Source organism: Triturus cristatus, chromosome 4_2 (genome assembly GCF_964204655.1).
Source record: "Triturus cristatus chromosome 4_2, aTriCri1.1, whole genome shotgun sequence".
Taxonomy (NCBI): Eukaryota; Metazoa; Chordata; class Amphibia; order Caudata; family Salamandridae; genus Triturus; species Triturus cristatus.
In genome coordinates, this window is record NC_140586.1 from 560,886,345 (window position 1) to 560,909,345 (window position 23,001).

At 44.8% G+C, this 23,001-nt stretch overlaps 1 protein-coding gene across 3 annotated transcripts in view; it reads left to right on the forward strand.

The window, feature by feature from the left end:
• Positions 1-23,001, forward strand: part of CCDC18 (coiled-coil domain containing 18) — a 1,105,805-nt gene that overhangs the window by 59,476 nt on the left and 1,023,328 nt on the right. For all 3 annotated transcript variants that reach the window (XM_085602201.1, XM_085602202.1, XM_085602203.1), the window contains exons 5-6: positions 13,602-13,769; positions 20,550-20,659. In XM_085602201.1, the coding sequence (XP_085458327.1) occupies positions 13,602-13,769; positions 20,550-20,659 (278 nt within the window). The remainder of the gene's footprint in view (positions 1-13,601; positions 13,770-20,549; positions 20,660-23,001) is intronic.

Below are 23,001 nucleotides of genomic sequence, written 5' to 3' on the forward strand. Positions count from 1 at the left end.
TCCAGTGGCGTAGTGAGCACGGGTCCCACGTCTGGGAATACCCATCCCACTTAGGGCGAAAAGCGTTACAACAAACAATTGATGGACGGAATGCTGACAATGCAGTTCTTAGCCAGGATAGCTTGACTCCAGTGGGTGAGAAAGTGAGGCTCTGGACTTCCCTGCCGCTGTCCCTCACGGGGAGGATTGCGCTGACTAAGATGATTGTACTACCCATGTTCCTCTATCTATTTGTCAATATATCCATTCCACTTACGTCGCATTTCTTTGCCACTCTGAGATCCCATCTGGTGTCGCTGGTGTGGGCGGGCGGACAGGCTAGAGTGGCTTGGGATGTTTTGACGCTGCCATTGAAACAGGGCGGCTTGGGAGCCCCAGATATGAGGCTATATGCCCTTTGTGCCCAGGCTCAATTCCTGCATTTTTGGACCCATCCTACTCCCTTTCAGCCGCACGTGGCGGTGGAGCGGGACGCTGTGGCGCTCCTCCCCTTGAATGTGGCAATATGCGCCGCGGCAAGGCGCCCTAGAGTGGATGTGGACACGGCGGGGGCCTTACAATGGGCGTGGGAGGGGTTGCGTAAAAGGGCTGGGGTTCCATTGATGTATGCCCCCTCGATCCCACTGTCACATAACCCGATGCTGCCGTGTTTGGCAGATGGAGTGGAGGGGCGCCTTGTCGAGAAGCTACATCTTCGTACTTTTGCAGATCTCTTCCCTGAGGGCAAGTTCATGTCCCCCCAGTGCCTGCGGAGGGCGAAACGGTGCCCTTCTCTGAACTCTTTTTGTATCGTAAACTGAGAGCAGCCTGCCGAGCATTCAGTGGGGACTTTCCTGATGCACCGCCGACCTTTACAGCTTTGGAGGTGGTGATGAGTTCCCCGTCCCCCCCGTAAGCTGGTCACTCGTATATATCGACAAATGCAAAACATGGCGCCGGTGGTAACGCCGAAGTCCCTACAATATTGGAACGAAGAGCTCCAACCCGCGATCTCTGAAGAGCAATGGGAATTCTGCTGTGGGCAGCTCACTGAGCTCTCGCCCAACTATAAGTTACGTCTAATACACTTTAAATACCTGCATAGGTTCTATAGAACCCCCATCAGCCTGAGAAAAATGGGGCTTCGGGAGACGGATGAGTGTTGGAGGTGTGGGCATGCATCGGCTTCTTTTCTTCACATAGCGTGGTCCTGCCCGGAGTTGGAAAGTTATTGGTCTCAAGTGTTCAATTTGACAAACCAGATAGTGGGTCGCTTGGACGCCCCGTCCCCTATGCTTGGGATACTGGGATATGTCAGAGATACCCCGCCGAAATCACATAAGCTGCATGCGTTGCTCCTATTGTTCGCTAAACGACAAGTGGCGATACATTGGGGTAGACGTAGGGTGCCCACAGTGAAGGGCTGGCTGATGTCACATATGGTTATACGCAGCTCACCGCGTTCTGGGAGTTGATGCCTTCTGCATCGCGTCCTCGCGATATTTGGGATCCATTTGTGAATTGGGCTCGGGAACGACTAAGCTTGGAGTCAGAAGGGGGTGGTTTGACTGGCTGATCTAACTGGGGGGGGTTGGGCTGTGGGAGCGGCATATAGAGCGAGTAGATTCGTTATTTCCTCTCATGAACTTGTGTGGCGCTTCTGCCACTAGAATAGCTCTGTGTAGTGCCTGTGCGGTCCTGTATGCTTGCTGTTTGCAGGCGCTGGTGCCTCGTGTAGTGGCCCCCGGATCTCCCACTTCCAACGACATTGCAAGCATTGCCTACTGTACAATTGACATGTTGACTACCACAATTTTTCCTTTCTATGTATGACACCTAGAAGCATACTGTATGTGATTGTGCTATAATGAAAACTGTCCGGTTCTGTTGGTTGTTCTTTTGTTGTCAACATTGCAAAAATGTTCAATAAAAAAAAAAAAAAAGTATCAATTCGTATAGAAGAGATGTTCAGTGAAGGCCATAAAGGCGACGCCCTGGCTGTCTATTTGGGGGAACAAGACTTGCATACAGCAAGTGACCCTGGTAGTAACCGTTACTAGATATGGGATACCTGGCAACATGCCACAACAGCTCTGATCATTCAACATGAGGTAACTTCCATTTGAAAGTTGTTCAAAAGTTGGATTAATCACAGCGGCTGGTAAACCTTGCAGGTGGCAGGATAAATTTGCAGTGGAACCGCTACAGGCCCCGTGTAAACTAATATCCCGACATATGAGTGAACCGCTCAGTGTATTTTCAGTGTGTACCTATAATAAACACTTCACGTCCCCCCACTCCAACATCTGTGTGTGTAAGGTAAATCCCAGGATGTCCTGATATATTCTTTACCCAACCTTTCATATCTGCCTACTGGCATGTGTTTAAGGCAATACTGAAAATGGAAAGTTGTGACAGGCAAAGTTCTTTTGCCATGAATGATCCATTCTGTAGCTGTTTTTTCTGCTACCGTAAATGGCAATTTTTCCAGTTTTTCAAAGCTCAGCACTGTATACTTTGCTCCCCTTAGTGCCAGTTCGATCTGTTTATCAGTGAGATTGTATTCAGAAAACAGAGAAGACGTGTTGATGAAACGCCAAGGCACATAGCCTGCACGCAAGTTTTGTAGCGTCCAGCCTAATAACAGAATAGAACGTAATTGAGAATGGCCATGACGCAGCAGGACCAAATCTTGCTCCACATTGTCTACAGCAGAGGATACAATGTTGCCCAATGAATATATCCTGGATGACAGAGTCGTTAACCCATTGTCGACCACAGCAAGAGATTTCTCTAAATGAATACGATCAATTTCTCGTATTCTTTCTGCAGTGTCTACTTGGGTAACCTTCCATATTTCATTAAAAGCAGCATAGATGCCGGCATATATGAAACGGTTTTGACGCGGTTTTCTTGGACCTACCAATAACTCCCTAAGGTTTGCGTCTTCTTTAAGTAACGATAAGTGTTGTTTTACATCCTCTAGTGTAGATGTCTGTAGCCAATCAAGGCATAGTTTTCCTACACTGTATGTTGTTACTACCCCTGGATGCTGTCTTTGAACATAGCGTGGGTCTGGCCTATTGATAGTAAAACCCTGTATTTTTGTTCAGGAATCTATCTTGACAGATGTTTGTGTCTGTGGGCCAGGGCAACCATTTTTTCCATTCGGAATCTGGTCTGTTTTGTAGAATAGTATGTACGTCGACCTCCCACTGTGTAGTGCTGTTACTTGCAGGTGTAGGTATGGACGGTGTGTTTGTGTCTTTGATCTTGGCTAACCCAAGGTAAGACGTTTGTTGGACAGTGTCATTCAAAAACATTATTTGCTGTGGGATGATGCAGGCTCTAAACAATGCTTCTATCCCCTGCACTTGCCAATCTTTCGTACCCCAGACAGATTTTGTGTCAATTGTGTCTTTCCAAAAGTCGAAACCCTGTCTAGACAGTTGGGCAATAAAGGCTGCAGAATAAATCGGTTTCGTATTTAACATATTTTTCGTTCCTGTTTTGTTCACAATTTTAAAGTAAAACGTTTCTGGATTGGATGTATTGTACCCTGAAAAATATTGAAACTTCATTTCAAACGTTTTTGAGCCACCCCTTGGTGGTGTAGGACAATGTTCCCATTGGTTATACATAAATACGTTTCTAGGTGTTGCAGATTTATGCAAGAAATGATGACCATAGTGGTTGTAACAAAAAAGCTGTTCGTAGTCTGATGAACCCTCTAAGTGTTCATGGTTAGAGAATGCAGCAGACCTTTCTAGATCAGACTTCATGTTATTAACAGTCTCAAAGTCCCAATCATCAGAATAGGTACAGGAGGTAATAAAGTCACTCCATGATATCTTATATGTGTTGAATCCTCAAAAGTTCAGACGGACCGAATATATCATAATCCGTTTTGTCCCAAACTATACCATCTTGTATAGGAACGGCTGTGATGTTCACTGCTGACAAGACTCTTGCTTCACGATGGGATGATTTGTGTGGTGTCAAAAGTAAGTTCACATTTTTACTTTCTGTGTCCAAATGAATATATCTTCCATTTATCAGCATGCTCAGTCATTACCAAAGCTAGCCAAAGCTGAAAGAAAAATATTCCAGAAATAATCCATAGTTCAATCCATGGTGAAACCAGATAAGTCTTTTTCACGTGAAGAAAGAAGTCTTGTGCTTGTTCTTTGAAAGTTTGTTTGGCTGGCGTCATTTCAGGTTCGCTGGGATCCTCAGAAAACATATCAAAGTTAATGAAATAGTCAGAGGCAATTCTGTCAGTGGTTGAAATTGCATCAGGATTCATTGAAATCGCTGGTACCAGTTGATCACGTGTTACGTTGGTGTAGACCGGTGTATCAGGACGAACTGTTATTTGGGCTTCAAGATGAATGAGTTCCATAGCATTGTTGCTCAGTACTTCATTTCTTACTGTTTGATTCTCAATGGTGAGGAGTCTATCAGTTTGAACCTCTTGGATAGTAGCTAGAGGAGTGTGTCTGCTACTTGGTCAGAGTCCACATGGCCTACTGATTAGTATCGGCCACATAGTATGGTTTGATGATCTGTGTTCTTGATCCGTGGATTGCTAGGACAGGTACTGGTTGTCTGTAAGAAGGCCCAAATTCCTTCTTGTCCGCGATCTTCTCTCTGACTAGATCCCCAAGCTTTGGGATCCAAACAGGCCTTGCTGGGACGGCTGGATTTTCCCCAGTGGTAGTTGGCTTCAGGAACACAAAGCAGCCAAACGATCTTTGATATCAAATGGTTTATTTTCCACCACTGTGCCTTTACATTCGAGATCAGGAACCCACATTCTTGTCCCAAATAGGACCTCATATGGAGTGACCCCTCCTAGAGAACTTCTTGGCAAATTTTTTAATGAGCGTTGGACCGCGTAAAGATGTTTGACCCCCCCATCACCCAAACCTAATACCCTACCCTAGTACATCTCCTTTAATGTTAATATTGTTTTCGAGATCCCCGGATGTGACAGACACTCTCCCAGATGTGCTTCATAAATCAAAGCTGCTCTACGTTCCATGTTTGGAATTACCCTATCCCCCACTCCAGGGATTCGAGCAAACGGAACGTTGTTCGCATCATTCATATACGAGTCGTTGAGTGGAAATCTTTTAGGTAACGCTGCACCACTGCCTTTGCTTGAAGCATTGACAGCCAACATTATCTCACTGTCTATTTTTGTTTTTGAACGAGTGATCGCAGCTATGGAAGCAGTTTGCACAACCCCTTTTGCGGCTTCGTCAGCCAATGAATTCCCTGCAACGTGAACGCCATCACGTTGATGACTCGGCATGTGTATCACGTGAGTGTTTTGTAGTCCGTCTTGCAACTGAACTATTTGTTCCCAAAGCGTTTTATGCTTGATGGTGCCACCTTTTGCATCTTTGAAACCATTTTGAAGCCAATTCTGTAAATATTCACTGTATGATTTAACACAGTAAAGAGAATCGCACACTATAAGTGTGGAGAATTCGCGATCCGTATTTTCAAGTGCCAATTTGAATGCTTGTAGTTCAGCTCGCTGAGCTGTACAATCTCCTAGAGATTGTGTTTTAGTGCCCATCGGTCGGAATTTACCATTACGCATACGACCTTTAACGATCGCGCATGCTGCACTGTAAGCTTGCTTACTCTCCGTTGCGGGTTGTGCTGATCCGTCAGTATAAATTATAAATTCATACTGGTCAAGAGGGAGAATCTCAATAGGCAGAGGATATTCGTGTTCGTATTTCAGGAATGCTCATGTTGTTAAATTAGGATCAAAAACATATTCAACATCTGTTTCAGCAAGATAATTAACCCATTGTATCCATCTTGGATGTAAAGCTTTTACATTTGGAATGCTCGCTTTCGTAATTGCCTCTAAGGCTGGTACCGGAGTCACAACAATAATGCGTTTCCCCTCTAGAACTGGGCAGATTAGTGTAGATGAGACCTCTAGAACTTGATATATATTCTATATGATACCTTTAGAGCAAACGCTGCTCTGCAGATAAGACTTCCAAAACTGTACGCTTTGCAACAGTGAGGCTTGGAGAACTGAATGAAGTGCTTTGATGGGACCCTTAGAACTGCATAGAATGCTCCAGATGTGCTCTTGAATGTAATGCTTTGATGGGACCTCTGGAACTGGATAGAATGCTCCAGATGTGCTCTTGAATGCAGTGCTTTGATGAGACCTCTAGAAATGGATAGAATACTCCAGATGTGGTCTTGAATGCAGTGCTTTGATGGGCCCTTTAGATCTGGATAGAATACTCCAGGTGCAGTCTAGAACTGGACCTAATGCTACAAAAGTAGCAGATGAGGCCTCTAGGACAGGACACACTGCAGATGTGACCTTCAGACCTGGAAATGAATAGGGCATGTTTTACACACGGTCGCAATCCTTGCCTTATACCTGCCCATGCTTCTTCTCACTGCACCCACCTATTACTTAATAATGCTGCATACTGCCCAGGTCTGCAATGCCCCACTCCTGGCATTCTAGGACTGTTGGTCTGGCTCAAGTGGGAGGCACACGCCATGTGTCTTACCCCACCTACTTTTCTGATTTCATTTGTAGAATAAAGAGCATTTTGCTGACATTTGAGTTTTGTTTTCCACCTTAAAATTACATAAGAGGGTAGATTACACGAGCGCAGACTGCGGCGCTGCCCACGTGACCCAAGACGCGGCATTGTCGCTGATGTGCTCTTTAAAAGAGCATGTAAGGGGAGAGGGTTTGCCAAATACTATTACATAGCACATTGACTGCAGCCTATGTCAGGGCAGTGAATCAAGGGCTTTAAAAATATACTTTGTGTCAGTATCGTAGCAAGGATGCCAGGGCTATACTATTCTTTTATTCATTCACCTCCCAAATCTGAAACACTGCTCTTTTCATACTAATGCTATGCTTTAAACTACTACACAGCTAACAAAACAATTCAAACTACATACAACTAAAACATATCCCAAATATACACTAAATAATGCAACGCTAGAATACAATACCATTAGCAAAGCAAATGGCTTCAACTTAATCAAAAGCGAGACCTATTGCATTTTCAATACTTGTTTTTGTGTGAATCGTGGACACCGCAGCATGTTCTTCAGGCGTCAGTGCAGCCTACAAGGTCCATAAAACATAGCCACATGTCTAATAGCCTGTGGTAATAGCCATGGTCCTTTGTTGAGCATCCTGAAGGCCGTGCACTTTGGGGAGTTTGACTGCTTGTGGAGGCTACTGGGGCCTAATGCCGAAGTGCAACAGCTAGGGCACAGGGCCGGAAGTCTGTCCCTTCTGCGCGCAGCTGAAGTCTGTCCCTTCTGCGCGCAGCTGAAGTCTGTCCCTTCTGCGCGCAGCTGAAGTCTGTCCCTTCTGCGCGCAGCTGAAGTCTGTCCCTTCTGCGCGCAGCCGAAGTCTGCCCCTTCTGCGCGCAGCCGAAGTCTGCCCCTTCTGCGCGCAGCCGAAGTCTGCCCCTTCTGCGCGCAGCCGAAGTCTGCCCCTTCTGCGCGCAGCCGAAGTCTGCCCCTTCTGCGCGCAGCCGAAGTCTGCCCCTTCTGCGCGCAGCCGAAGTCTGCCCCTTCTGCGCGCAGCCGAAGTCTGCCCCTTCTGCGCGCAGCCGAAGTCTGCCCCTTCTGCGCGCAGCCGAAGTCTGCCCCTTCTGCGCGCAGCCGAAGTCTGCCCCTTCTGCGCGCAGCCGAAGTCTGCCCCTTCTGCGCGCAGCCGAAGTCTGCCCCTTCTGCGCGCAGCCGAAGTCTGCCCCTTCTGCGCACAGCTAAAGTCTGCCCCTTCTGCGCACAGCTAAAGTCTTTCCCTTCTGCGCACAGCTGAAGTCTTTCCCTTCTGTGCACAGCTGAAGTCTTTCCCTTCTGTGCACAGCTGAAGTCTGTCCCTTCTGTGCACAGCTGAAGTCTGTCCCTTCTGTGCACAGCTGAAGTCTGTCCCTTCTGTGCACAGCTGAAGTCTGTCCCTTCTGTGAACCGCCTGTCCCTTCTGTGCACAGCTGAAGTCTGTGCACAGCTGAAGTCTGTGCACAGCTGAAGTCTGTGCACAGCTGAAGTCTGTGCACAGCTGAAGTCTGTGCACAGCTGAAGTCTGTGCACAGTGATGGCCAGCTGTAAAGAGAAGATGAGGTCTGAAAACAGTTCCATGTCCAATGTGACAAAGAAAACGACAAAAATTGACTAAAGAAAACAAAGGTTAAAATGAGTTATGGTGAACTTTGCTAATAACACCGTGACAGGTTTAAATACCTCTGAAATTCACTGAAAAAAACAGTTAACAAGTGGTTATGGTGACCCCGACACACACCAACTCTTGGAAACACCCCATACTATAGGTGAGGGCTGTAGGTTAGATGACTGGCTTACTAGGGCCGTCAAAAAAAAAAAAAAACACACACACATACACACCCTCCCCTCCCGGACTGGCATATCCAAGGAAGGTGTCTCAAAATGCCCGCCTCTTACTCGTTCAGTTTTACATCCTTCACCATGTGTTTTCCCCCTAAGCAATTTGCACAGGTATTTCCCGCGCCTCTGACTTGTGCCCTAGATACGTATATAGCACCCAGGCAGCTGATCTGAAGCACATCATATGGGCTGCACACACTTGCACACATATTGGCCCTTCGTCCTCACGTGCCTGGAGCATCTCCGTAGGGCATCCTGAATCTTTCCACCTGTGGGGGAGGGTGCCCTGGGGATCTATTGTAGGGCTGTTACCCTTTTCCTTGATTTGGCACTTTTATTAGCAAAGAAAATCACCACATCGGCTGTAAGTCTACTATTCCTTCAGCATCGGCGCGAAGGCCAAAGCCGTGGCGCTACATTAGGCCACACGGGGCCTTCCTTGGCCTTGCTGTCCTCGACCCAAAGGTATTGGAGCACTTTACATGGGCACCAGTTACGTTGCACAAGGACAAATTCATTTTTTTAGGTCTTGCCTAGCGTTGCAGCTCGCATGCGCTGCTCCTTTTGCGAGGCATGCTGTATTAGGGTATTTAGAAGTGGTGTGGAAGCCCCGCCCATGTTTTTCATTGGCTGGCATCATCGTCCATGGTAAATGCTGGTTTCCGATTGATAATGAGGCTTCTTAGTCCCTCCTTGTTACCGTCCTGTCTCCTTTAGGGACCGCCCATCAGGACTGGATCGTTATACTGTCTCCTTCAATTAGTGGGTAAGCACTTTTTTTTAATTATTCGCGCAATGGCGATAGCTTGTTTAACGTCGCGGCAGCCTCAGCACTAATAATGGCTGCCATGCTATTGTTTTGTAACTTGCAATCGCCTAATGCAGCCACATGCCTTTTTAGGTCTCGCCTAGTGTTGTAGCGCATGCTCTGCTCGCTCTCCGAGATCACTTCCGAAATCGCCTCGATTACAATGGGAGTGGAAACTCTGCCCATTCTTTCTATTGGCCGGCGTCATCCTTTAATGGTAAACGCTGGCCTCAGTTTGAAAGTGAGGCTTTTTGGTGACCGCCCTGTCTCCTTCTCTGCCAGCCCATCCAGACTGGATTGTTTGCTTGCGGCGTTACATGGTCTCTTTTATTAGTCGATAAGCGCTCTTTTTTTCTTCATTCGGCTTTTCTAATGGCAGGCTGCGTGATTTATTTTTGCATCAGGATTTCACTTGAACAATAGCTGCCTCCCCATCCCATGAGTGCAGTGTGGGGCGGCAGCTATTGAAAGTGAAAGCGCGATGCAGATCTAAACAAGTGGCCGCCTTTGCGCAATGGCGACAGCTTGTTTTAAGTCTCTGAGCACTTTTTTCTTTAATGAGTTTCTCTGCATGTAGGCACGACGTGCGCTACCTCCGCTGGTTTTAAATCTCTTTCAGACTGACGGTTTCTACAGAACTTGCTTTAGACTGTACTATTTTGGTACTAAGAGTGTGTTCTTGGCTCCCGCTTTGATTTCATACCCAAGTTAAAATGATGCTAAATTTAATTTGGAGCACTCACTCTTTCGTTGTCGTTTCTTGACAAATTATTTTTAGTCGTTGAATGCAGTGTAATTGAGTCGTAAATTCCAGTAAAAGTAACCGTGGCAAAACTGAAAGTCATACGTTGGTCTGCACTCTGATTTACAGGAAGAGACATACTTGTTTGCTGGGGACTGAATAAAACAAAATTTAAGCCAAGGTGATTGTACTTTGCTTGATGAATGTGCTCTATCTGACCTTTTGGTAACTGTTAACCTAGAAGCGTGCTTGATTGTGCAGTCGGCCAAGCTATAGGTGCTTGCTAAAACCACTGACTGCTGTTAACTGCGTGAATTAATGTTGCAATGTAGGTAAACATATACTGCATTGTGTCTCATGGCATTGTTTCTTTTTTATTAGTCTTGTGACTGTGGAAAAAGTAACGGCCTCTGTGAATTGAATGTAGTCTGACACGGGCTAGTTTCATTGTTGTGCCTGTGTGTTCTTTTAAATACAACCAAATGGACCCAGGTCTATATGTGTTTCATTGATTATGCATGCTAACGGTACCTCCCTTTCGTATTTCCCACTGCAATGCAAGTGCCTGATTCTTTAACGTTCTAGAAGTTAATGGCTGTTATTGAGGTTAATGTCCGTTTGCACTGATGACAAACAGCGTGGCATTAACCTGCTGCTCATCTCTCTGTGCTGTGACCTGCAACGCCAGGTGTGAAGCAGGCTGAAGCGCGTGGCCAGCCCCAAGCTCACGGCATGCACACACTTGCTATTCGATACGGCCGGGCCTCCCGGAGTATGCCCTAGATAGGTATCCGCGTTTAGAGAAGGGTCTGCCGGAATGTGTGGCGCGTATTTTCACACTGTATCTAGAACGTTGTACAGAATTACCAAGGGGCACACTGAGGTATACCATTGTTGATTTTAATCCCAGTGCCCGACAGCTGGTAGCACACACATATTAATATGTTTTCATCATGCATTTTGCCTCTGCCATCCGTGGCACTCTGACTGGTTGCTTAACTGGGAGAAAGACATTTAATTTGATCTACAGTTGGAAGTAGGTGCACAAATAATATTTACATATGGTGGGGCTTTAAGTGTGATGAAAAACTGGGGGTGTGTCTCTCTATAGGGGCTGGCTAATGTAATTAGGGCGTGGCTTAAACACATAAGCTAAAAATCTGTGCTCAGCATAGTGTGGTACCGACATGTCTGCATTTGTTACTGCCCAATACGACTGGACCTTTTACTTGGCTTGTTTGACGGTCTGCTTTATCTAGTGGGTGAGCACTATTTTGTTTATTGACACTGATGGGGACAATGGTGGCCTCTTTTCTTATAGAGCGCTATGCCACTCTAACTTGCATGCTGAGCGCGGTGCCCGCTTTAAGGACACCGCGCTCAGTTTAATTCTTTTTTTTTACTTTGTATTTGAGCGCGGCGCCCACTTCAGGGACACCATGCTCTGTTTCATTTAAAAAAACTGAAATAATGAGCTTGGAGCCCACTTCAGGGATACTGCGCTCTGCAATACAATAGATACTGCTTTTGCAAAACTTTAAACTATTGGTATTGTAAATGACAATACCTTAAAAGGCATTGCCATTTACAATGCCAATAGCTCAAAAACTCGCAATTGCGAGACCTATTGCATGGTAAATGCTTGTTTTTGGTAGGCACAGGGAGAGTAAGTGATTTTGCCCAGAATCTGGATATGGAATCGACCCGAGGCTCGAACCTTGGTTTCCCAGCTCCAGAGTCGGCAGTCTAGCCGTGAAACCACATCTTCTCCCCTGATTGAGCCGCGGTCGGAGTACTCCTCAGATTCTGATAGGCCATCCACTTGAAGACTCATGTTTTTTTATGTTGTCCCTCCCTCCCCCCTCGTAGCGCCTATTCCCTTCCTGCTTAACATGCGATTTTGCAGCCACAACACTTTGCCTTTCCTTGATCCCTCTCTCCAACATCCATGCGCCCCCCCCATCGTCCGCCCTCCCCACCTACTTTCCCATGTTTTATGCCGTCGAGAGGAAAAAGGAGATTATAGACAAGGAGGGGCAAGGAGCAGTGTTGTTATGCACTCTACTGTCCTGTGATGTTGACCACTCGCAACAGATTGACTGAAAATTACCTGAATTTTCTTTCACCTAGTCACTGTGCTTACCTTCTACCTCTTTAGTAACCTTACAATATCAGATGAATTTCCCTGATCGAAGGTAATACATTTTCACTAACACTTAAGAGAAATAAACACAACTTTTGTATGCCCCTTCCAATAATAAAAAACAAGCAAAACAACAACAAAAAAAGCGCAAAATTACATGTCTCCATGGTCTTTCGAAATTCTGGAAGAGGGCAAGAGGCCAGCTGTAGCATCTGGTGTAAGAGGGGCGCCTATGGAGACCTGCCACTCAGGTGTTCATCCCAGACACCAAACAGAGACTGCCAGTGGCTTTCTTGGATTATGTTTTGGTCTACAACAAGGTTTGGTCCTCATGGTTCCTCATCCTACTAGACTTCTTCGCATGGATCGACAGGAGCCAATAATCTCATAGTCAATTTTGCGATCGATTCCTCATATCTCTGGAATTACCAATAAACGTTTTTAGTTTTTTGTGGCCCTGTTCATCTGTGGAGACCACGAGGGCCACCTGGTGTCCCCACTTCTGTTTAATGCCCATCTAAGGCTCTTCATGGTGAGCCTTCAAGAACTCAAACTCATCTACTGTTCATATTCAAATGGAAAAAAAATGTATCTGCGTATCAAGGGTTCTCAAAAGAGCTTTGCCATGGTTTTTGAGTGGGTTGTCTACACCTTGTAGTGGATATGAACCATGTACTGTAAGATGAATGTACCTAAAGTGTTGGTTCACAAACTCAATGCATGTTCTGCACAATCAGTCCCTTTATTTGGGTTAATTCTTCATATCGGTATCTTACAAACCGCTGTACAATCCTAGAGTATCTTTTCGGGACAGTCAGTGTTTATACAGGAGAGATAGTCCATACTTAAATTCAGATATCCATGATTTATTTCACGGAGCAATAACCTCCCATCATATCGCCCTCTAGATGTACAATTGTTATATCTAAACCTAGCTGGCAACCGTTACCTCTAATTTCTGCCACTTTCCACCCTTTAAAATGCATCTGAACCTCCCTGACCTGAAAACTGAGGACTCCTAGCCTCCAGCCCACTTGAGTGGATTTCAGATATGCTGAATATGTCGGGTCGATCTGGTGTTATATTATTGTTCTACTCTTAGGGTGCCCATTTCGAAGACTGCAATTGCCGAATGCAGATATTCCTACCAAAGGTTCAGATTCATCCTTCACTTTCATTGAATTCCTTTGTAAGTGAAGCGATTGGCTGTTAAAATGATGTCTCAAAAATAAATGTTCCCTCAGGGGTATCCCATACAGATTGGCAACCTACATTCATTAATGTAAGGGAGTTAGAAACCATGTTGATGATGATCTAGTCTTTAGTCTCCTTAATCATCCCTTGTGACTGCTTTTGGATGTGCACTTCTGCTCAGCTAAATCATTTAACATTGCTATTCTCTTGAGGATTTTTTTGATTCTTTACTTATTTATAATGAGTTCAAATTAGAAGCTGTTTATATAAAGAGAAGTGTTTTAATAAAATGGTATGTGTTTCCCTTGCAGCCCACCGTGCCAGATGTCTCCTACAAACAAATTGAGCAAGAAAATAAGCAGTTCAGGGAAAAGCTGAAATCACTCCGTGAACAAAATGCCTCCTTGGTCTCCCAGAACCAGTGTCTAATGAGTGCCATAGAGACGGTCCAATCTGAGCTCTCGAGGTCAAAAACAAGAGTATGTGAAGTACTATTGATAGATTATATTTGTAACACAAAATGGGACAGAGTGTCTTCTGTGCTCTTGGCACTAAAAATTAAGTCAAAATGAAAATTAGATTTTTATTTTAATGTAATATCATGATAGTCATCAATTTAGATTATTTAAAAGGTACTTGAGCATTCTTATTCTTGCAGCACTGATTTGTTGACCCTTATATTGTATTCACGATTTCTGCGTACTTTGCATAGGCACAGCGATGAAAATTTTGCCTAACTGTTCATTTGAACTGTTAATTTTTGGTAGTTCAAATTATTAGTGGGGGTCATTAAACAGTTGAAGGATGGGGCCACTGAATGGCAGGGCCAATGACGCTAATGCTTCACCGCATGGGCAGCAGCTGCACCGTGGAACTTAGTTTCCAGCTGGCTGTAACCTTTCCCCCATCAAAGTAGCTTGGAATTCTGTGGCGGGATCTATTTTGGGGCAGGAGAATAGAGTCGGCTTGTCTGCCATGGCTTTGTTTCACTAAAGATAGACGTGGGTAGCGTCCCCCTCAGCCCCCCACCCTCCAGCACTGGATCATTCCTTTGCGATGGTCAAAGTGAGTATGCAAAGTTTTTGTACATAATCAATTAGATATATTTGTGTGGCTGTAATCATGAGTGATGAACAGACTTTCAGGCTTCTTTAGAAAGACAGACTGCCTAATATTCCTCAAGTATATCTCAATTTATAAAGTTCCTCCTTTGATTTTATTACTAATGCATGAAAGCAGGATTCTTGCAGACCCCTTTATCAGTAGCACTTTTGAAGCCTAGGGTCCTCGATCCACCAAATAGAAAAGACCTACACGTTTTTCTTCTATCTGAAATGAATTTGTCGGCACTAAACGCCCACAGCAGGCTTTTAGTTGGAGACTATTTTTTATATCTGTTGGTCTTTTTAAAACCTGTCTAAAGTTTGTTGTTTTGTAGTTCATCAAATTTTACTTTTTGCCCGTTTATCAATGTGCCAATCATAGCTGCAATATTTTACACCCTCTTTGCCTGGTCTGTTGCCTCATGTGGCTTATTGATGCTGGTGGTGACTGCATAAACCCAGACTAAAATACCTAGTGAAATGACTGTTTAACTTCTCCCTCTGTGATCAGGAGACCCTTTGCTAGCCGTTGAAGATGTTTGTTACCCTGCCCTTCAAGGGACCTCAAATGGATGCTGACTTCCAGACGTACTGTAATCTCATCTTCCATCGTTAGCAAAGATTTGTCGATGTTTATATTCTAGCAATTGACAGACCTAAAGGATGGCTGATCGGCTGATATTTTTGGGCCAGTGTTTAGGATCTGCCATGATCTGGAGATTGTCCTAGTTTATGCAGCACAGGATCATCTGATTGTCATGAAGAGTGATTGTGTCTCCCCTCTGCAGCTGCCTTTGCTACTTTTTGTTGTGGGTAGCATTGCAGCACCCTAGATAGTTTTTATAATCATGGGGGTTATTCTCAAACGCATCTTTACTTTAGAGGTTAACATGCAGCAGGTGGCACGTGCTGTCTGTCTCCTTCAGTCTTTTTTTATGTATATACAGTTTAAATAGTGCAATGCTTGCTGTATAACAGCATAGCACTGTACAAGCGATGCTGGATGCAATTCATGATATGGTGATATATACAATTTGGGTATACATATGGACTCACTTCATCTGGTGTTATATGAAGGTGGCAGTGCTGTTTGTTGGTTTTGGACAAACATTTTTTGTAGCAGAGGAATAAGGGGGTTTGCTGCATCTGTGTTGGGCTGGTCGTAATGATTCTTGCAGCTTAGTGTGGGAAGCCCTGCTGTCTGATCCTTTCCTTCCAGTATCTCTTGAATTTAAGTTTGCAAGTGCTAAAATCTTTACCAGAGTTCTTGATCTTTTTATCGAGAATGGGGTTGCATTGAAAGCATTCCCTTTGAAGATGATGCAGCATGTCTTTAAAGTTGATTTTGCTGCTGGGGGGGGGGGAGGTCCTGAAGCCTGGGTGTTACCTGGTTGAATTTACTCAGACCTTTTAGTCAGGCAGCAATGTAAACTACGCTATGTAATAATGAGGTGGGGACTCTCAGCTGCTGGCAGGCAGGGTGTTGCCACACAACGGGTGCTATAGGAACAAGGCTTGGACGATGAGTTTAAATTCAGCCACAGCAAGAGATTAATTGATTCTCCAGAGAAGGAAACGTTGGTACCAGACTGGTTTAGCCTTCTTAGTGATGTGATTCTTTAAATTGTGTCTTCACGGAAATAAGGATTCCTAAGGTTATTGCACTTTTGTGAGTTAATGTGTGAATCTATCTAGGCCTATTGCTGTGAGCCTTTCCTATTTTGGTGTGTTTGTCATTAGCTAGCTGAATACATTCAGTTTTCAAGGAGATCATTCAGAGTTAGGCTTTGGACAGCTTAGAAGTGGGGAGAAGCAACTCTTGAGATGTCATTGTAAGAGTAGATCTGTAGGTAATGGTGCTGCATGTCCTCTCCTACTGCTCTAGATGTTTTTTCTTTTAGGAGTTTGGTAAAGAGTCCCACATAGAAAAGATGACTGCTGATGGGATGAAGCCTTGAAGCACACCATATGCTACGTTGATGGACTCGGATCATGAGTTGTAATCTGTTGGGCAGATGAAAAGTGATCTAGACTTGGAGACTGGATAACTGGCAAGAAGCAACAAAACTTAGGATATCCTCTGGTATCCCCTGAAAAACAACTCTGCGCCACATCAGGAGTGCATCAATTTTCTGTGTAGTGGGTGGTAGCAGAAAATGATTTGTCAGCAAAGGTTGGCTGCAGACGGGATCTGGTGTTGCATGAGGGAAACTCCAAGCAACATGTGCAAAGATATGGAGTGGTGGCGCTGCAGTGAGTGTGCCCCAGAGCAAGACACAGCTGGCAAGAAGACGCTACAGTAGCCCACAGCAGGTCAGAATGTCTGCCAAACAAGGCTAAAGGAAGCTATGGAGCCCTGTCAGTGCAAAGACCCGACCCAGAGCATTGCCTGACACATATTTATTCTGGCTGACTGTGTCCATGGAGAATTGTGCGCTGCAGTGAGGGTGAGGCACGAGGTCCCTACTAACCAGGAGACCCATCAACTTCTTATCTCTGCATTACAGAGAGCACAGAGAATCCAGTGAAATGAAGAGGGAGTTCTCCGAATTAGGAGGACACTTCAAGTATTAGTAGCAATGGGCTCTTTAGGTGGACTCTGGGCCTGCTGCAGTACAATAAAACAGAACATGTATTATAGCCCCTCAACAGCAAGGCAAGCAAATGGATTGTCTGGAAAAGGCATGTAACGACATAAAGATGATGGCTCTGTGCTCCTGAAGATGAACATGTTTCTGGACCAAGGGGCTGCAAGGTCATAAAGCAGGTGATCGGATTAAACATGACCAAATCTTACAACAACTTGAAAAGGTAGTTTGGGTCTACCCTCTGGAAAATATGAAGTGAAGTCTCATTAGTTAACTCCTGTTTCATATTGCCCATAAAACACAGTAAGAGCACATAAAAACAATTTTTCCACTAAATGGGTCTTATCTTAAGAAACACCGACCTTACCCCATGATGTAGTGGCCTCAAAAGCAAAAACCACCCTTAAAAAAAAATTTGAAGTCCTGCCTGGTGGATCTAAATCACAAGTCTACAACTTGGTGCAGTTTTGAGCGGTCATTGGTAGAGACATAGCTGAGATGAACAGGGACATTCACAATATAAATGCCAGATTGTAATCTGCAGTAAACCAACTTGAGTTCTACTGTGTAAGCAAGCACCTGAAACGTCCGTTGGCTACTGCACTGTGTGTTCTCCAGCATTGTCAAATGATGTTCTTCCAAAGTTATAACACCCTCTGAAAGCATTTCTGGGGATGTTAGAAACAAAGACCTCTGCGTCCTCTAAACAAAATGTCGCATCATGCCTTTTCTCAAGGTCATGAGGGAGCGGTAGGTTACAGGACGATATTTGTGCTGGGACTGTCATTTAACACTAGTGGTCTGGTGACTTGGATCCTTTTGCATTCCAATTAGATTGACCAAGACTTTCTTAGTATACTGAACTCTCCAAGAGTAAAACAGTCTGTTCTACAATGCCTGCTGAGTGAGCTGGTTTGGCGCTCAGAAAAATAATAGACATGCAATAAATGTAAATATGCTATCACCGATACATCTTTATATTTTATAAAAAAATAATTTATCATTTTTTACAGAAAGGCATATGACCCCAAATAGTTTTATAGGCCCTTGACTAGAACACTGTTACATTCCAGGGTTGCATGTTTGGAAGACTCTGTGGTGAACTCAAAATGTGTAACACCTAGTTTTTCTCAAAGAGAAACCACAATTAATTAATTAAAGGCACAAACAATCACGGTAATAAGGTGCAACTCTGACAGTTTGATCTTTCTGCTAGTTCTAATATCTGCCAGTGGGGCCGTAACAAAAGCTTGGGGGTTTGCTCAAACAGACTGATTCAAAACTGGATTCAGAGTGGAACCGGAGTTCTTCAGTGGTATCACTTGCATGACACAGGCTGTCCCTGTCAATGTTCAGGATTCCACTACTGTTGTGTAACAGCATAGCACTGTTGTTAGTACCTTAGAGTGATGGCAAAACTCCAGAGATCTGTGTCTCAAAAGACACTTGGGCACTTGTTCCCTCTCATCTTGAGATCTGGTAGCAAAAGTGGGTCTTGAATTATTTGACATTAGCCACTCCCTAAGTTGGCTGAGCAATAGTCTCCCTTGCAGCCTTCAGTTCTTTGCTTGAGATTCCTAGGAGACAAAAGCCTGAGGACCATTAGGAAAAGGGGAGAGGGGAAGGAGGCCACATAATCCTACCAAACAATTGGCTTGTAGCTGTGAGATGGGATTCTGTTTCAGCACAGGCCAGGAAATATGAAGTGATATGTTACCTCAAGGCCTATACCGGTGGGACGTGCCCATGAGTTTGTTTATAATGTTTTTATTGTTATTTAAAATATGAAAGCTGTACAATGGTAGCATTGAGTAGATTATGAGAGATCAGAATAAAATAGATAAAATCAGATTCTAATTCCATCATTGTATAATAAATTTGATCCAAAACACTTCTGGAAATATTCAAACCCCATGAATACTAGCATGCTCTACTATCCTACCCTGAATCCTACAACTGCACTTTCTAGGAGTATCAGTTTTTGTGTAATCAATTCATTAGGTACATAGGAACACTTAAATCTGTGAAAGTCACTCATACATGTTCCTATCACAGGACTTGAAGACCTAGTCCACATAGTATGTATCTGCCCAAACTTAATGGACAAAAGGAGATCCCTATTACGCGTAATATGGAATCAGAAGGGCATTAGAACCTGTAGGCATGCAGTCAAACTATGCTTTAACCCGCAGGAGACTCAATTAAACTGCAGATTTACAAAATATTTCGACGCAGTGGCGGAGAGAATCAAGCAGAAACAAAACGAGAAAACGGAGTAAAAGCCAAATAGCGCCCCCGAACATATCTTATGGGCTCACGAACAATAAAAAAAAAAAAAAATGCAAACCATTACTATGAATCCCACAATTTTAATTTCTGATAATTAAATTGTTTTTATCTTTGATATGTATCTCTTTTAAAAGCTGTGTATCTGAAATTGTAAGTTTTAATTAACTGTGCAATAAACTATTATTATTATCATACATGTTCCTATCTATTCACCATCCATGGTGGCGCCCACACGCCCAGCTACATGGAGGGTGGCCATGACCCAAAGTGATCCCCAGTCATCCAATAGCTCCAAAGAAACACTCCAAATGTTCAGTGCCCATATTCACTATTAACAGGCGCACCAAATGCAGCACCCCCATTGGCACTGGCTCCGAGCTACCATCTGACATCAAGCCATGAAATATTATTCCTACGTGAGCTACGACTACTGGAATGGAGTGGATTGGTGATACTTGATTAGTAGTCTAATTATTTTGGCCCACACCATGACGTCTTCCGCTAGTCTGTTGTCTGACCAGTACATTTCATTAACGACTCCTCCGCTGTAGCCCCTCCCACCATGTCCTTAACTCATATGTGACCCCTGGTAACCAAGTTCTGAGCCAGTGCATTACTATCCTCATCTTCGCAAACACCATCTCTAAAAGCTAAACTATCCTGGTATTTCCTTTTCCTCCTTTGGGTAGACGTCCTAGCAAGTAGTGCCGGATCGCGAACTGTACTGCAAGACCCGTGCAGTGTATGTGCTTGGACAGTACCAGTCCAGAAGCTTTGTACTTCATGAACCGGTGAGACTTTGAGTTGAAGAGTAGGAAGCTGCTGCTCAGCAATATGACCTATTTCCAAAGATGCTTATGGTGGGTGAAGCTACCAGCTGAGGTATTTTGGGAACTGTGAAAACTCTACTGGAATTAGGAGAACTGAATTTTTTTTTATCAAATGCCTTTTAAACTGTAATTTGCAGACACGGCTGACTGCTGCAAACTTTTTTAGGGTGAAGACTTCTCTAAACCTTGCGGGCTAAGGCTTTGGCAAAGATGTCCTAATTGTGTTGTACATGAGATTTTAAGGTTTTGGAATGTCATTTTGCTTTAGCAGACGTAAGCCAGGACCAATATTTGTGCTTAAGTTGACTTGAAAGCTTTATGTGGTATTTTTAGTCCTAAGCTATGACATATGTCAAAATACTGGTACTGGTGACATTTGAACTAAATTTCTAATTTTACACATGTTTGAGCAGATATTTTTTTCCATTTATTTTTTATTTTTTATACAGGTTAACTTTTTTGAGTCTACCATTGGGACACATTCATTAAGCGTTCCTCTGCTAGAACAACAGCTTCATAAGTTGGAATCAGAAGTTGAGGCACAAGATAAAGCCTTAAGGTAAGGAGGTTCAAGCAATAGATTTGCCTAAACCATGTGTTTATCAGATTGTCTTATCATTTAATGATCCAATTGTTAACATTTATATAGAAATGTATATATTTATTTCTCTACTCTTCGTGTTCCCTACGATGTCTTCAATGTTAAAGGATATACGATTTTCATTGCCTGTGATGTCACAGGCGTCTTTCGCTTCTGATGCCACTAGGATTGTTTCAAAACTAAGCAACACAAAAGCAGAAAGTGAGAGTCTAGGAAGGTGGAATCTGACTTCATGGTTAGCCCTACTTTTTTCCTGGTGTTTTGCTGGTTTTTGACTAGACTGACTGGGATCCTGCTAATCAGGACCCCAGTTTATCTGCTTTCTTCCTAAATTGATTGAATGTACTTTAGGTACACTCCAGATTGGATACTGGGGTACCCTTATCAGTCCCTAGTATATGGTACACCATGTACCCAGGGCATAGGTACCCCAAAGGCCTCCCAGGGGCTGCAGCATGTATTATGCCACCCCTGAGAGACAATTCAGACTGACACCACAGGTCTGCTACTGCAACCTGTGTAAGGTGGTGCATGCACCCCTTACTTAGATATAGGTTAACTATATCTATTCTAAATCACTGCACATATAAACCTATCCGTCACCCCTATGGCCGGCCCTCTCAATCCTGAAGGCAGGGTGCTGGGTTTCATGTGAGAGGGTGCCCCTGCATGAGCAGAACCCCTCTGCAGCCTTCGAAACCTATTTTCCGGGGTTGTCTGTGATGCAGCTAACCATATATGGTTAAGTGCATTATAACCTTGCGCTAAATGCTAACTTTAAAACGGCTGCTTAGAAACATGTCGTGTTTGGTGTCAAACACCTTGGAATCATACCCCCCGCCAGTAACTGGCAGGGGAGGTATGATTCCACCCTTCTAGAGGGACTTATGTGAAACACCGGTACACCCGGTACCAGCTTTCTCGACCTGAGCTTCACAAAATGTGATGCTGCCAGCCCCAGACACATGTCTGCCCTCCTGCTGCTGAGCTGAGCTCGAGCAGGGGAAGGCTTGACTATAGGCTTCCTATCACAGGGAGGTGTGACCACCTCCCAGACAGGATTTAGTGTATTGGGGCTGGGTGGGTGCACTCAGAGTCTGCACTGGGGGCACATTTGGTGTCCCTGTGCATAGTCCAGTTCAAACCAGTTGCAGGAGCCATTTGCTCCTGCTCTGGCACGAAACTGGACAAAGGACATGGGTGTTGCCACCCCTCTGTCCTGACCCTCCCATAGGTGGGTCCCCAGAGTTTGTCCAACCCCTTCCTTGAGTATAAAGTAGGAACCCTGACTACAGGACTTTAGATTTTACCTGGACTAAACTCTGCAAGCAGAAACCAAGTACTTCGACGATCTACACTTCGCTGGATGATAGAAGAATCTCCCTTAGAGTAAAGGAGTTACTCCCCTGCAGCAGCAGGCACCTTAACGCATCTGACCGGTTTGCATCTCCAGAGCTCCTGAGGACTCTGAAGATTTCTGCAACACAGGAGGTGGGTTCCCAAGCGTTCCTGAGGTTGATATGACCTCTCAGCAATCCTGAGACCAGTATCCCTCATGGGGACCGTGCAACCAGAACCCCTGTGTACTTTTGCAGTAGCATATGCTTTTTGGCGATCCCTGAGGCTGTGCTTTGGGCTACTTGTAGTCCTGACTCAGAGCAGTATTTCCACCGAAGATTTCGGGCCTACACTCCACGAGTATTCCGTGGGCTGGTATTTCGTGATTCAGCTCGAGATCCCTTCGCGATCCCTGGTCCATTAGCCTGTGGGTCCCTTTGAAGGTAACTTTGACTTTCCTTGGGCTTCCCTGGTTGCTCCAGACGTGCCCTGACTTTCCATTGTTGGAGAGTCCCCAGGATCTTGCTGGTCCTCACCGTAACCTGTTCCCTCTGCCCGCGTAGGTTGCAGTTGCCAAGGCTTGTTGGTGTTCGATCCGGACACTGACCCCCCAGAACTCGACATCCTTAGTGGGACAGCTCACCTCCGGACTTTGGCCTTCGTCGACGTCTCCTGGTCCCCGTGGCTGGCTGCAGAGTGAAGCATCCTATCTTCTCACGTGAAGCACCCAACATCGATGGGCATTCGTCTACCGAGCCCCTGGTTACCCTGAAGTGACCCAGACTCTGTTCCCTCTGCTTTGAGGTTCTTCTCGCCTCGGATCCAGGATTGGATTCCATGGACACTTTTCATCTTCCCGGCAGCAGCACTTTCTCTCATCATGCCATTGAAAACGACGGGGGTTTCCGACACCACTTGACCCCTATGCACCCGACTCCTCTGGGGTAGATAACACGGGTATC